Source organism: Anoplolepis gracilipes, chromosome 6 (genome assembly GCF_047496725.1).
Source record: "Anoplolepis gracilipes chromosome 6, ASM4749672v1, whole genome shotgun sequence".
Classification (NCBI taxonomy): Eukaryota; Metazoa; Arthropoda; class Insecta; order Hymenoptera; family Formicidae; genus Anoplolepis; species Anoplolepis gracilipes.
Genome location: NC_132975.1, coordinates 4,684,486 through 4,701,854, shown reverse-complemented (window position 1 = coordinate 4,701,854; position 17,369 = coordinate 4,684,486). Strand labels below are relative to the sequence as shown.

At 26.8% G+C, this 17,369-nt stretch overlaps 2 protein-coding genes and 1 long non-coding RNA gene across 5 annotated transcripts; 1 reads left to right on the top strand and 2 right to left on the bottom strand.

Annotated features, from left to right (window-relative positions):
* Positions 1–1,010: 1,010 nt before the first annotated feature.
* LOC140666963 (uncharacterized) lies at positions 1,011–3,133 on the bottom strand. Of its 3 annotated transcripts, none has more exons than XM_072894519.1 (4): positions 2,874–3,128; positions 1,939–2,631; positions 1,511–1,824; positions 1,012–1,434 (listed from the first exon to the last, which is right to left on the bottom strand). In XM_072894519.1, exons 2-4 carry the CDS (start codon positions 2,004–2,006, stop codon positions 1,130–1,132), a joined length of 687 nt encoding a protein of 228 aa, XP_072750620.1. In that variant the 5' UTR covers positions 2,007–2,631; positions 2,874–3,128; the 3' UTR covers positions 1,012–1,129. The 3 variants fall into 3 exon arrangements, 2 of the variants coding, with proteins under 2 accessions (XP_072750620.1, XP_072750621.1); XM_072894520.1 differs by having other exon boundaries at positions 1,939–2,242; XR_012046881.1 differs by having other exon boundaries at positions 1,011–1,434; positions 1,511–1,846; positions 1,939–3,133.
* Positions 3,134–3,192: 59 nt separating this feature from the next.
* LOC140666962 (nurim homolog) lies at positions 3,193–5,456 on the top strand. Its single transcript, XM_072894518.1, has 3 exons — positions 3,193–3,519; positions 3,733–4,213; positions 5,176–5,456. The coding sequence occupies exons 1-3, from the start codon at positions 3,390–3,392 to the stop codon at positions 5,297–5,299; spliced, it is 735 nt and encodes a 244-aa protein (XP_072750619.1). The 5' UTR covers positions 3,193–3,389; the 3' UTR covers positions 5,300–5,456.
* Positions 5,457–6,961: 1,505 nt separating this feature from the next.
* Positions 6,962–16,962, bottom strand: LOC140666756 (uncharacterized). Its single transcript, XR_012046835.1, has 2 exons — positions 16,653–16,962; positions 6,962–8,194 (listed from the first exon to the last, which is right to left on the bottom strand). It is a non-coding gene; the product is annotated as an uncharacterized lncRNA (long non-coding RNA).
* Positions 16,963–17,369: the final 407 nt, after the last annotated feature.

Genomic DNA, 17,369 nt, shown 5'->3' with positions numbered 1-17,369 from the left:
TTAAAATAGACTCATAATTAATCACAAACAATTTACAAACAAAATACGCTAGAGAAAATTAAAAATAATTAAGTTTAATCATTTCTTCCGGCTAGCTTCATAGTAATACATTTACGTGAATATTGTAGCTTCGTAAAGTTAGCCGAACTATTTTGATTTTTTTATAATTAAAATTAATTAATCGTTTAGTGGTGATTGGTAGTCCAATTAAAACGTTTGATGGTTAATTATTAGCATGTACATAAAGTACATCTTGGAAAAGAACGCTTAAATAGGAGTGCATAGGGGGACGGGGCTTCGTCCCGTCCCCATAAAAAAATATAACAAAACTTGAGAGCGTAGAAACTACTAAGGCTGACAGTACTGTGTGGAAGTTTCAATGTAAAATCTTTATTCAACCTATGTCCGAACTCTTACACTATTTATAATTTTTTTATTCATAATTTTACAAAATAAATACTGAATGCATTGATGCACGATTCGTTGAGCCATTTGCCTAACAGCGCTTCAGTCAAATAGCATTTGCTTAGAAAAATAGCATTGAAACTTCCACACAGTACTGTCAGCCTTGATAGTTTCTACACTCTCAAGTTTTGTTATATTTTTTTATGGAATTTGCAGACGGATGCGAGTACGGTAGGAATAGACGCGGTCTTAGCCCAAGAAATAGACGGAGTAGAATATGTCATTGCGTTCACGAGCAGGGCGAAGCCCCGTCTCCTTATGCACTTCCATTTAAGCATGTACTTTGCAATGCATATACGATTCCACATGGGTTTGCAACTTGCATAGCAACATAAAAAAGATTTATTAAAATTAAAAAGGATTTATTTAAAATTTTGTGTAGATTTAATATTTAATATTAATATTTAATAAAATGTAAATTTAATGAAATTAATTTTATATAAATTATTTAAAAACAAAACAAGGATATTTTAATAATATATAAAAGTATATTTAACATAAAATATATAATACATAATATATTAAATTAAACAAATGTATATATATATAAAATATTGCACATATTCCAAAGAAAGATTAAGATTTTTTAATCAAACATGGTATTCTAGCAAACACAATTACGTGTGATAAGTGTGGAAGTGATTTAAATATTGATAAAGAAACATTAACATATCGTTGTCGAAATCGATATTTTATAAAAAATGTGCATAAAAAACGTGTCTTTAAGCAGTGCTTGTACTCGGTATTGGTTCGTCACAGGATGAATCTGGCTGGTCTTGAAAAGTCTGTCCTGAAGGGTACATCTCAGCAATGATATCAAAGAAGGCTTCAATGCGTTCCAGACGGCTATAGGCGCATTTGAAAAGAAATTCGGACAAATATCCAAGAACATGGTCAGATTTTCGACCATATCTTGAAATATTTCCCTGAACCTCTTTCCAACGCGCTCTATATTTTGTGTATGTGCGCCTGTAAATTTTAAAAATATATTTAAACATATAATAAAACGTATAAAATTGTTTAGAAAATGTTAAACATTTCTTACCTGTTTGAGAATCGACGAAGTTGTACGAATGGTTTACTGTCAGATGTTGGAAATCTTCATTGTCTAGACAATTATACGATTTCCAACAATCTGACATAATAGTCGTTCTTGGCATGATCCATTCTTTGATGCATGCCAGGAGCGTTTTTTCCATACGATCCTCAACTGGAATGATGACCTTCTTAGAATTTGGCTCGTACTCTCCAAAAATCCACTGACCTTTTAGCAGACGACCACGATTATATTTTCGGTAGCCAATTTTTGCCTCGTCTATTTCTACTATACGTCCTGGGCCACCAAGTTTCTCACTATGCCTGTCGGCCCAGAATACACAGACTTGTAATTAGAAACATTGATATTTTAATTATATTACTCTGTAATATTCAAAGTATTTTCAGATATTTATTATAAAATATTAAAATAATTACCTCCCGGCAAAAATTGAACCAGTCAACAATCGTGGTCTGTGATGCACCAGTTTCATCTTGCGTGTCATTTTGACGTGGATGTCGTAGCATTAAAAAGCATGCTATGATTTTGCAAATGACATCCACGTCAAGATGACTTTTATTGAACCAAGTACCTTTCTTGGCACTTTTATAAAAGTTACATTGTTTCGAGACACGTTTTTTATTCACATTTATTAAAAATATCGATTTCGACAACGATATGTTAATGTTTTTTTATCAATATTTAAATCACTTCCACACTTATCACACGTAATTGTGTTTGCTAGAATACCATGTTCGATTAAAAAATCTATTAACTTTTCTTTGGAATATGTTATGTGCACAAAGTCGAACAGTCGAAGCATTGTTATAACGTACTGTCATACATTGTTATAACATGTAGTTATGTTTGTGCACTTTATTTCTTTGAATTTTGTACGCAGTGCTGCTAAGTTACTAAAATGTATGCGCGCGTGACCGCAGTGCATGTTCATATCGGTAGATTCAGTCAATATGACAGATTTCCTAACCGTGAAATCTGTCATTTTTAACAATTAATATCTCGGTTCGCGAGGCAGAGTGACGATTATCTCTGCCAGATTCGTTCGTTTCGAGCCAAAAAATGCGTCGAACAAGCCTATTTTCATCAAAATCTGAGGTGAGGCAGCTCTTCTGGATAATTACCGAAAAAAATATACAAATAATGTACATATACATATACAATCGGACCTCTTATCTACGACATTTTCGATCCGGAATCTTTCCCTTAAACCTCTGATTATACGACAAAAATTTGAGATTGGAGGTATAATTCCCCTTTCGCGGTCGTAGCATGAGAGGATTTTTTGTTGTAGGATAAGAGGTTTTGTAGCATAAGAGGGTCGTAAGATAAGAGGTCCGACTGTAACTCGTACATATCACTTATTGTATCTTTTTGTATTTATTATTGCACTAATGTCAAATATCACAAATTTTTACGTGTTGCGCTCACTGAGCGCACTTGAAAATCGTTCAGAAAAATGGCGTCCGCTCATCAAACATGTTAAGTGACGTCCATTGATCAAAGTGCGTTCAAAGAACATTCACTCAACGGTTGTGCAACGGTTGTGTCTCCTGAACGCACCCATATTTGAGAGGGCACTTTTATCGGGGTAAACATTTTTAGATTGAATTTATTGTATCTAGGTATTTATATATATTACGGTGTTCATCATGTATGACATAAATTGACGTATTTGTATACATAGATACGTATTTATGTATAACTGATTTATTTATAAATAAGTTTATATGTCACATATTTACAACAGAAATTTATTCATTTTTCTGACAAAATAATGTAACAAAGTATTGAATATACAGAAATAAATTTTTTTATAACGTAAACTGTATGCGTTATAACTTATGTATGTCATATATCTTTTTCGAAAATGATTTTAAATGTATTAAGTATAATTGTGTGCGCTTCAAGTTTTGTGTATACTTGTTATATTTTATGTAATCTAACCTATTTCTTATCAAGTCATAGTAATAAAGATGAAAATCTTCATATTGTATCAGGTAAAATCTTGTTTTTTAAGATCTTATATGTATTTTTATGATTTGTTTTTTTTATTGTTGATATATAAATAAAATTACTGTAAACTAAAAACAACTGAAAAATATTCTATTATATATTATAAATACACATGTTATTTTTAGAATTACACTTTTTGCTATTGATAATTTTTGCAAAATTAAATATATATGATTATAATTTTATTTCTTTTCTAGATAATAATGCAATACAGTCTGTTCTGTGGTCTCTTCTAATAGACATGTCACTTCTTACAATTTTCATCTTTCAACACTCCATTATGGCCAATGATCGTACTAAACATATTTTCTTTAAGCTGAACATCGAATATCTCAGCAGAAGTATTTACAATGCCTGCAGTTCTGCAAGCCTTCATTTTCTGATTAATAAATGGCAGCAATCTCCAGTTTTAACAGTCTGGAAGGTTAAAACTTCCAATGATACAATCTGGATGCTATTTTCTGGTCTCCATATATTTTTTTGGTGTATCATTTATAGTGAATGTATCATGATGGACATTGCAGAGCTTTGTGGACTCAAACAGGTTTGGTACAAAGTAACTGGAAAGAACAGTCCATTCGATTCAAAATCTAAGGAGCTGCGCAGATACATGAGACATATGAGGCATCCTAGTTTAATTGGATTTCTTGCTGTTTTATGGATCTATCCTTTCATGAGGTAAAATTCTATGAAGTTTCTTCCTTTGTACTTCTGATTTTTTTAAATTCTATTATAGGAGAAAGCTATACATATATAATATATTAAATAAATCAAATTTAAGATATTTATAAAATACAAAAACAAAATAGTGAAAAAAAAGAATCTGAATAAATATAAGAGATTAAAAATTTTATTGTGTAAAATTTTACAATATATTTGTGTGTGTATATATAAGAATATATCACAACATATCCACAAAATTAGCATATACAAATTTGAAATAAAATATAAAAAATTTGAAATAAAAAAAAATAGAAAAGAAAGAAAGAGCATATTTTTACTTTTTTTTTGCAATTTTATATATATGTATACATATATTTTTAATACAGCAAAAATAATTACAATTTTTTTATTGAAATTTGTATTGCAATTTATTAATAATTTATTACACTATAATTTATTAGACTAATTATATTATTATTCAGATATATTATAACTGTTATAATTGTCTTTCAAATATATGTTAAGGAGGTTCATTAGTTCAAAATAGTAAAAATTATATGCAATTTGTGTATGGCAGAATAATGCATTGACTGTTTAAATTTCAAGTGATCACTTAAACTCAAAAGATACAATAAAAGATGATTTTTCAGTAAAATATTAAATATTATATTTTGTGTATAAATGTTTCACAAACTTATACATCTGACAATTAAATATTGTATATATATAAATTTAATTTTTTTATTGAAAATTTTTGACTATTTCCAATATTGACTTTCCAATTTGTAACACAAAAAATTTACATGTTCCTAACTAATCTAAGAATAGGCATTCCCTCTTTCCATTCTCGCAAAGTGACTAACCAATCTCCTTAAGTATACTAATTATTTATTACTTGTTTGCTTGAAAGTGTAATGGATTAATGGTTGAGAATTAAATAATATTATATTAATGAATATAATTTTTTTTTTTCACAGTATGGATCGATTATTATTGGCCATCATATTAACGATATATATGGTGTTAATGTGGACTATAGATTCTGAAGATTATAATTATCATATCAGATACTTCAGACGGAAGCAAATAGAACTTTCTTAATCAAATATTTACTATTTTTCCTTATTTTCACTCCTGATCTTTTTGACATTTCATGTATCAGTCTCATGAATTTGATATAAGTTATATAACAAATTAAATGTACAATGTAAATTAATAGTGAATTATTACGTAAATAAATAACATATAAATCCAATAATTACAATCTTTATTTATCATCAGATTATTTCTATATTTCTATATTTGATAGGGCAATTTTTGAGATAATATACATATGAATTCTCAATTCTCTCTCCCAGGAATCCTTTCGACGATTGTATCTATTTTTACACTCGAATTCTCTCACGCCGATGCTGAGATCTTTTTGTAATTCTTTCAGAGAAGCAGTTTTTTTTGACTTCGCTAAAGGTAGAACTATTAAACTAAATAATCATAAAGAATGAAAGAAGAAAATGTTAATTATTTTTATATGTATAATCCTAAAAAATTTTTATTTCTCTTTGGATATTTTTCCCTCTATATACACACATATATATATATATATATATATATATATATATATATATATATATGTATGTATGTATATAGAGGGTGTTCCCGGATTAAACGGCCAAACTTGAAATATGAATTTAGGACCTCAAAACAAAACAAAAATTTTGGAAGTATGCTCATAAGTGCTTCGTTCAAGAGATATTGACTTCTTAAGTTACAGAACTATAGGAATGAATAATGTCGAAATGTCTTTATTTTTGTTTTGAAGATGGAAGATAGCAGACTTTTGTTTTCTCTCTTGCAAAGAAAACTCCTTCCATTCGTACCAAATAATTGTTAGTTCACTGAATACTTTCGTGGAATAAAGTAGTATATACAATTATGCCTCGTACGTATTCTAACAATGAATATATTTTTTATATGGGGTACTCTCAAACAAAAAGTATATGAAGTGCCTGTTAATGACCTCCAATCATTACAATGGAGGATAGTGCAAGCGTGCGAAGAAATTACAGACGTACAATATCAGTTAATCACTCGTTCCATCATCGATAGGTGCAATGATTGTCTCGAGCTAGAGACTATTATTTTGAACAAAATATTTAATAAATTATGATAAAGCAACAAAGAGAATAAATTTACATTATTTCGACATTATTCATTCCTATAATAATTATATATAATATAGTATTCTGTAACTTAAGAAGTTAATATCTCTTGAACGAATAAGAATTTGAGAGAATACTTTCAGAAGAAAATTTTTTTGTTTTAAAGTTCTAAATGCATATTTCAAGTTTGACCATTCAACTCGGGAACTCCCTGTGTGTGTGTGTGTGTGTGTGTGTGTGTGTGTGTGTGTGTGTGTGTGTGTGTGTGTGTGTGTGTAATCTTCAATATTTTATATTAGATATTAGGAATAATGAATAGGAATAGGCATAATTTTTACAATTCTAATCCATAATATTTACTTATAAGAAATTTATTTATGCACAATTATATATCAAAAAGTATTATACAGATGTTAATAAAAAAGACAAATTAAAAAATTATATCGCAAAATTTGTTGCTTTATACTTATGATACTATACGTCGTATCATGTATCGATCATACAATAATCTATGTATCATGAAGTTTATTCCATTTGATAATGAATCCGTTTTCATCGTTGTCTTCGGAATCCTGACGACATCTTTACCTGACAGTATTAGAAGTTTTAACTTCAATCTAATGCTGCCCGGTAAGATGTGAACAGATACTCCGTTCACCGGCAGCCATCTTACGACCACGTGGAGCGTGGAGCGCGAGCTTTGCTCTCTACGTAACTTCTCTTTTTTTAACTATATTTTCTTGTACTCTGCTTGCTTCTCCTAATTTTTTGAATGTCTGGTCCTGGTTTGACAATTTAAACCTTATTAAAATTACTAGGATAAACAAAAATTAATAAGTAAATATTTTATAAATAAAAAAGACATTTTTGTAATTATTAAACATTTTTCTCAATTAATATATTTATATATTGATAAAATATATAATTATATTTATATATATTAATAAATAATACAGAATCTATAGTAATATGTATATAAAAAAAAGAAATTTAGATATTAAAATGAGATTAAATAAAACAAAGTCAGAGAGGTATCTCATTTACTTTTTTCATTCTGTTCCGGCAGCCACGCTTAAATATTACACAAAAATTCGAACAAGTAATGAACGATGCCTGCATTTATATGCAGGTGTCGTCGTCATGGTGATATTCGTGAAAGTGAGTCCCGAACTAGTCGTCGGATCAGAATGACTTTTAAGATATATATACATATACCTATGGCATGAAAATAACATGTGATAATATTACATTTGTAATTTCTTTAGTTTTTTTTATATATTTGTTATAATTTTTAGACACTATATTGTATACTATTTTTTTATTTACAAAAATCAGTAAATTTTAATACAGATATTAATCAACATTAATGTGTGTGTGTGTGTGTATGTACACAGACACACACACACACACATATACGTTGTAGTTCTCTGTTTATTTTTTGTAATATAAAAAACGATATATGGAAAGAGTAATTTCTATTCAATAAAAAAGAATAATAAACTAAGTTAAAAATACTTAATAAACTAAATTAAAAAATTGTTTTGATAATCCGTGAGTTAAATAAAGCTAAGTAATAGCAACTAAACATTATTTAAATATACAAATTATACATTAGGTGGTATCAAACAATTAACAATCGCATCTCTTTAAATTGGTAATTGGCTGATAATACGTACCTTAAAAGAATGGTTGCATTTGTTAAATATATTTATGAATAAATTTTATTTGCGCTGTTATTCTTCAAAATAATTGTCCAAAATTTTTGCCCAAAGAAAGATACATGTTAGCATAAATACATTTTTTTTCTCATTCACCTTACAATTATAATTCTTTGTGTCTGTAAAAAAAAATTAAAATTTTTTAGTTGCAGACAGAATTAATAAATATAGAAAGTTATAGACAAATAAACGTGAATACAATGGCGTACATTAATATATTGATCTTAGGGTTTTTCTCATTTTCAATGAGATATTTAATAAGCTATTAAAAAACACTTGTTCAAGCCAACATCAATCTGTATCAATATATCGATAATTTTAGCACTGCTGTCGATTTCAAATGTAACCTGCTTGAAATTTTCTTTGATGTTAAACAAAATAATTCATATTTCTTTTCTATGCATGATTATATATATAAAATGTAAAACAATTATATAAAGAAAAATAAAAATTTTATCAATTTCTGTATACATTCTATTTAAAATTCGTATATATTTTATTTAAAAAAAGGATTGAATTATTTTTTCGTATATATAAAAATACATAATTATTTTGAATGAGTAATGATATATTTAAATCGTTACACGCATGTTTCCTCTTACTTTAAAAAATTATATATATATATATATATAATTTATAACTAACAAATTATTTAGAATGTATATCGTTGTATATTGTTATAGTATATCGTTTTTATAGTTTTGCCATTTTACGTTATTTACATTTTATTACGCTTTTTTATTTTATTTAATATATTTTTATTATAAATTTCTTTATTTTTTGTATATACATACAAAATATTTCTCAAAAATACGAAATACGAGTGGTGTTTTTTTCAACTACAAGTTTTTTTATTAAAAAATTGAATACGAATTTCTGAAAAAATTAATTATTGTGTGTGTGTGTGTGTGTGTGTGTGTGTGTAACATTGTATATATATATATATATATATATATATATATATATATATATATAATAAATTTTATACGTATATATACTTACACACATTTTAGATGTAATGTGTATAATACTGATTATGTACAATAATTAGTCACATTAAAATATTTATTATTGATTGATTATAGATTATATATATATACATATATATAAGCAGATTTTCTGACCAATTTGGAGATGATTTTTTCTGAGCGAAAATGAGCAACAATAATTTTTTAGTTATAAATGATTAAAAAAAAGGGTTTCACAAACTAAATTTTGTGGAGTTAAAAGATTAACATATCACATTATTCTTCAGTTAATTTCAGGCACAGTTTACTTTAATAAAATTTTAATTTAAAGCTTAGAAAGATATATTATAGCGAAAATTTTAAGTTTGCAAAAGACGATCTTCCTTGATATTTTCGTTGAATAAAAATTGTCTTTGAATTGGTCAAAAAATCCGCACTTAAGGGGATACTGAACTACCGACCGAGTTCTAGCCTAACAAAACAATATATTTGCTTAAATATAAAAGTTGTAATTTATACACATAAAGTAAAAATAGGTTTTCCCCTGTCAGAATTGCATGAAAGAATATTTGTGAATTTTTAAAAATGAGCTTAGAAGCCTAGATAAAAAATATTTGCTTAAAAAAAAATGTTGTGCAGCACAACATTTTTTTTAGCTATTTTACTTTATGTGTAGAAATTACAACTTTTATATTAAGCAAATATATTGTTTTGTTAGGCTAGAACTCGGTCGGTAGTTCGGCATCCCTTTAAAAGATTGTGCGGTGGTTAGCATATCTTGTGTACAATCAGAAATATTATAATTTTAAATAATGAAAGACAAACGTATGTTTTTAAAAAGAGATATTCCCAAAAAGATTTTTAAAAACCATCCAATGCATAATTTCTAAGTCTTTTTTAAGTATAATATTATGTCGAAGAAAAATGTTTTCTGGTATAAGTTAAGAATTATTCTGTCTATAGAATACCGTTTGATAACGGTAGCATCTGAAACTAAATTCTTGAAATTCTTTAAGCAAGCATGCATTTCTCATCAAGATATTATTAATTGAAACTGAAAATATTGAAATAATAGAACGACTCGTCACAAAAATAGTTTTAGCATGTTAAATAGCAAATTTTTCAAGTTTTCAGTCATTTCTAATTAAAAAAATATTACGTAGAGAAATTCATTAAAGAAACTATAATTAGAAATAGAATAATAATAAAATAATATAAAAACATCTGTTGCGCTTCAAAGAATATACATATTGTAAAAAATCTATAAACTATTAGAAGACTCAAAATAAACAATGTCAATAATTAATTTTTTAACAGATTTATGTTCAATTTTTTAATAAAAAAATTGTAGTTAAAAAAGTACTCGCATTTCGTATTTTTGAGAAATATTTTGTATGCATAAAATATATAAAATATGTATAAAATATATAAAAAAAAATATATAAAAATAAAATAATTAAAAAAGAAATTTATAAAAACATATTAAATAAATAAAACCCAAAAAGCGCAATAAAGAATTTTTTATAAAATTTTTTTTCTAAAGAAAGAATTAATCAAAAAAGCTATACTTGAAATATTTCCTCTCTTCCCTTCTATTGGACATATGATGTATAAAAGATAATAAAACAAGTAGTAAAAAAGTAATAATACCTTATATTATTTCATAATTTTTTGACAGTTGCTAAAAAGAAAAAATTCTTAAAAGTTATTGGAAAAATTATCGAAAAAATTTCGACACATTGTATATATTGCGTCGATCGAGTCTGCCTGCAACCAGCCTAGCTCACGATTAACTGCCGAGACCTTTGATTTTATAGAAATACGAAATAAAATGGATGCTAAATGAATGGAAATGTCGGGTTATAAAACACAAGATACGCGACTGAAGCTTCATGTTTGTTGGACATGCAAATGAAGTGTGTTGGTCAATATGTCATATCATATGAATGACGTATATTAAAATAGGCAAATGAGTCGGCGGATTTATAAAATCATAAGCTTAGGTATAGTAATAAAAAGATAAAAGAATTACAATTTTTACTTATATTAAAAGTAATAGTTACGCAGTTTATTATTTGTTATATTTACAGAAAAGTTAGATATCGAATCGTGCGGCTTTCTTTTTTTGACTTACTTTATACCCATATATGTATGTAATATAAATATAAATAAAAAAATAAACAAATATATATATATATATATATGTATGAAATAATTATGATACGACACAATATAATTATTGTACTAATTAACAATTTTATTATATATTATTATCTTCAATTTATATATATATATAATGAAAAGATTTTATTCTAAATATGTCTGTGAAAATTGCCAAGGACATCATTTCTTCTGAAGCTAGACAACATTTTGGAAAATAATTAATCCTATCCTTTTATAAATAGGATGTTGTATTTATTTATTTAATATATTTATTTTTTACATTTATTTATGTAAAACACCAAAAAAATAAGATATATTTTTGCGAATATATTAGTGCCAAATAATATCGATATAAAGAACATGTTTTTTGTTAAGGTTAGATTAGATTAAGTTAGGTTAGGTGAAGGTCAGATTGGGTTAGGTTGGAAAATAACTATCTCAATCATTCTATAGAATAAGTTAATATGCAACAAACTAATGAACTGTCTAGCAAAGTCCAAAAATTTTATAAAATACATTTATGCATTATGTTCTGTATATTAATCATGTTTTTTTTTAACCAGAGAGAAAGAAACAGAAAAAGGTAGAGGGAATCAAGCGACTAAGCGGGGAAAGATACCGTTGCATAAGCTATATTTAGCCGCACCTGCTGGCGCCAGACTATCCGCACTCGCGCATGCGTTATACGTGGCAGTGGCTCTCGACGTGTTTCAAGCAAACAAGCCGATAGCTCGTCTATCCGGCGTAGGATAAGAGCATGTTACCATTCATCGTTCGCACTCCAACAAGTCACACTAAAAGTCATACCTTTACATATGCAGTTAAGCATTTTCAAGTCGAATGCAGTATGTCATACGCAGATATTCACACATCATATATGCGTTAAGAGATGGTAAAGAAAAAGAATCGAGATTTTAATGTAATATTACATATCTATTATTTATTTTTTTAATCTTATATATTTAATATTTTATATTTATCAAACATTTGATATAACATTCATCTATAATTGAACAAAGATTAAATGAAGAGATCTTGTATAATTGTATAATTATATGTATTTGCTGAAATGTTTTTTAATGTAACTAATATCTTAATGATTATATGATTAGATTGTACTTTAAAAAAAGAGAAAACACATGCTTACATTGTATGCTTTGCTTATCGAGGAATGAATTATTTGACTATTTCGATAAGATAGGTGGGTGGCTTTAATTTTCTATATTAAAAATTGATTTTCAGTTTGTAAATAAATATATCAGTATAGCGAAAATGTAATAAAATATGTGACAAATATTAACGTGTATAAATAATATTTTATTGGAACTAGAAAAACTCTATTTGTTTTATTTATGATTAAATTGGAATAAAAGAATTCCAATTTATGCTTGAGAAAGAAAAAGGAAAAGAAAAGAAGGAAAAGAAAGAGAGCCTTTTTACATATACGCATAAAAGCACATAAAATTAATTTTTTTTAAAACAAAAATTTATTAAAAAAATTTAAAGTGACACACACACACACACACACACACACACACACACACACACACACACACACACACACACACACACACAACACAACACGCACACGCACCCGCGCGCGCGCACACGCACACGCACACGCACACACGCACGCACGCACGCACGCACACGCGCGCGCATACACACTATATATATATATATATATATATATATGTATATATATTGTATATATGAGAATTGAAATAAATAAAGTAAAAATAAATCCAAGTTATGTAAATTATCATATATAATTTATCACATAAAATTATTTTTTTTCAAAATTTTATATTCACGATTAATAATTATAATTTAATTAAATAATCGTAAATTTAATTAATTATTAAGTTTTACTTTTTTAAATCTTCTGTTATACGCATAAGAAATATATTAATAATTCTATTGTTACAATTATTAGTTAGCATTATTATCTATTATTGTCTATAATTTAATGTTATTATTAACTGTAACTGTAATTGACAAAAAATGATTTAAGAGTGCATTGAGAAACATAATAAAGTAGAAATGCTCGTAAAAAGTTAACGAATCAGGGTGATGCGAAGGAATATATATATATGTCACAGGAATGACTCACGGAATACTGCTCTGTAACGCGTGGTTAATATAATTAAACATAACGCCACTACTACTGGGTGTGTCGTTTATTTCAGTGAAATTCGTTCAATGCGGGAGGTTTCAAAGGGGATTGAAAGATATTCTATTTTTGATTACATTTCTCTGCATTTTTGTTCTTTGATATTAATTAGTTTTATTTAAGATTAAATGCACACGCGTATTATCTCTATTCTTGAATTTATTTACTTTAACAATTTCTTCAATTTTTTAAAATTATATTTAATAGCTACTTTAATTTTTAAATATTTGTAAACTCTAAATTTAAAAAATTTTAGAAAATTAGAAAATTTAATAATTATATATATATATATATATATATATATATATATAAAATATATTATAAAATAAATATATATTAAATATATATATATATTATTTTTAATAAAAATTTTATTTAAGCTTGTTCCGTTTATCAACATTTAATATCATTTATATAATTGTGTAGTTTTCATTTAGTATATTTAGTGTATATATATATATATATATATATATATATATATATATATATATATAAGCTACAAATATAGAGAGTGAAAGATACACTAAATATACTAAATGAAAACTACACAATTACACAAATGATATTAAATGTTGATAAACGGACAAGCTTAAATAAAATTTTTATTTTAAAAAATAAATAGAAAGATCATGTAAAAGAACAATAAATTTATACAAGATAACGTTATAAAAAAATACAAATTGAGATAAACGATAAGTTAAAGAAAAATTGAAATTTTACTTAAAAAGAAAATAAAAATAAAAATGCATGCAATAAAAATGACAATTAAAAAAAAATTATCAAATTTATTATGAATTATTAAATTATTTATTAAAATTATTATAAATTAAATAGTACTGTACGATTGACAAAATTGAATTACATTTTTAAGGAAAAAAAGTGCTAAATTAAAATGGATAATAATTAAATTTCTACAAGTTTCCTACAAAATTAGTATTGCAAAATTATACATGTATTTCTCATTCGCAAAATTATAAATTTTAAGTAGATATTTTTTAATAGCATATTTTTTATAACTTTTTGTTAAATTTCACATTAATTTTGTAAAACTTTTTAAAAATTAAGTTTAATTTAATACGAAATAATGCAAATTCAATGTAGATATCAACTTATTTTTCGTACATCTGACCTACAATCTGATATCTAACTCTTTGATTTCCTTTAGAAAACTTTGTTAAAACCGCGTGGCGACCGCATTATCTTGCCATTATGTAATTGATAACGAGTTACACTTCGAACCGGTGTTCGTGCCAAAAATACTTATTTTTTTAAAATCATTACATATACTTCACACGTTTCACACTTTTATATATTAGGCTATAAAGAAAGGAAATTAATATGTACAGCATTATAAAATCGCATCATAACAGCATAAGTAAATAAATTACAAATAAATAAATTAATTAAATTAGATCAACATTAAGAATATTGATTTTGCAAAGTATGATGACGATAAAATATTTACGATAAAAAAACATAAATCTAAAGTATTATATAATAAATAAACGATATAATTATATGGCAAAATTCTTAAGATTATATATTATATGATAACAAAATAATATTAAAGAAAGCAATAATATTAAAATACTGCAATGTTAAAAATACTATTTAAAGATGTTATTTATTAATGTTATTTATAAATACGTAAAACAATATTTTTAATTTGATATTACGCAAAAATATTAATTTTATGGACTTCTTGTTAAATTTCGCAATTTTTATGATTTATATTTATTTTTTAAAGAAACTCAAATATAATATAAATAAATGGTTGTGTAATTAAAATTACAGTCAATAAAAATTTATCGTAAATGAAAAACGTAAAAAAATAAAAAATTATCAGATGATATATGTGAGTATATGTGTATATATCGAAGCACGAAAAACCTATTTTGTTTTATAACAATTCTATATTACATTATATATATATATATATATATATATATATATATATAATATAGAATTGTTATAGAATAAAATAGCTTTTTCGTGCTTCAATAAGTACAAAAATATTTCAGAAGCAATTTTCAGACATATTAATTTATCGTCGTTTATGGTATGCATTATAAACGATAAATGAAAAGTCGTACATGAAGGAAATAATGTACTTTTAATAATTTGAAAAAAATGTTTAAAAAATTTTAACAATGTGCCAATTATATATTTTTACAGCAAGATATTTAAAAAAAACTTAAAAAAACAATTTAGTATAACCGAAAGCACAGTTAGCAGAATAAAAAAGTTTCATAAGATTATAAAATATTAAGATGTAAAAGAAATTGTTTATATAAATATGCATATATGTATGTGTTTAAAGTATTTGTGTGTTAAATTTCATAAAAACAGCCTTTTTATAAAAGACTTCTTATAAAATCTTTGTAGCCGGTGTTTTATATAAATGCTTAGAGTTTTCGTAAATTAGAGTAATATTTTTTGGAGCACGTACTATATGTGTATATATATATATATATATATATATATATATATATATATATATATATATATAAGAGCTAAACTTAATTACAAACTTATAAAGATCAATAATCAAGAACAAACAATATTTAGTAAGAAAAAAAGATAAAACATAAAATAGTGAAACTTAAAACTGTGTTAAAAAGAAGAATCAAGACTAAAGAAAAACGTGCAGTATATACGAGAGTTCCTGTATAGTGACCAAAAAAACTATCTTCGAGGAGAGATTAATTAAAAGAAAATACTTAGTAAAAGTTATAAATTTAGTTTGATCACAATTAATAACAAATAAAAACTGTGGAAAACATATTTTATTGTAATCGTAGATCGTATAAATGCGATTGAGAATACTTTTTTGCGTTTACGAGGTTATTTTTATGATGGGAAAATTAAGAAAAACTGCTAAAAAAATTCAATTATAAAAAAGTTAAAAATACAGGTTTTAAAATTAACAAAAATTTAAACTAGAAAAGATGGATGTATAAACACACACACACACACACACACACACACACACACACACACACACACACACACACACACACACACACACACACACACACACACACACACACACACACACACACACACACACACACACACACACACACACACGCACACACACGCACACACACGCACACACACACATATATATATATATATATATAATGTGAGCTATTTCTACACATCAGCAGATAAAGAATACATATTTTTATGTATGGTAAAATATTGGACGAAATTGAAGTAAATCACTTAGATCAAGTGTCTTGATTTCAGTTTAGCTCGATCTTCACTTACTTGCTGCCGAGGAGATGTTTATACCAGCTGCGCGCACATTGCGCCGCTGAGGAAGATCGATCGGCTTGAAGAGGAAAACGACGACATGGCGCCTGTCCCTTAGCGCATAGGATCTGATACTCGAAATACTCTTCTCGTTCTCGTTTTCGTTTTCGTTCTCCTCATCTTTATCATCGTCATCGTCATCGTCATCGTCATCGTTATCGTCATCGTCGTTGTCGTTGCCATCCTTGTATCGTAAACGCCTCACGATCTCGTATGAAACGTCCGTGACGGACTCCACCCTCTTCGCTCGTCGGGGAGATCTGCAGTTCATCGAGAGAATCGTCTTTGGAAGAGGGGGAAGGAAAGGAGGGAAGGGACTGCGACGTCCATCGCGCGAGCCGCACGCGCAGGCCTAAAAAGCGCACTGTCAGCCGGAAGCATGTAGCACACGATATCGAGGAAGAGAAGGAGAAGAAGGTGGTGGAATTGAAAGATAGCGAGAAACAGAGAGAAGGGAGGAGCGAGTAGAGAAGGCAGGAGTAGAAACGAATAGAACGACAGGAGAGGAGAGGAGATAAAGGCCTTGGCACCGGATATACGATCAGTTTAAATTTGTAGGAACGCGTGAAGAGAAAATGTGTCTAGAAATATCACGTCTCTTTAATCGCGAAGGAATCATCTTTCCTGTGAACGAAACGAATTATCAATTTATTTCTTTTATTCTTTCTTCAA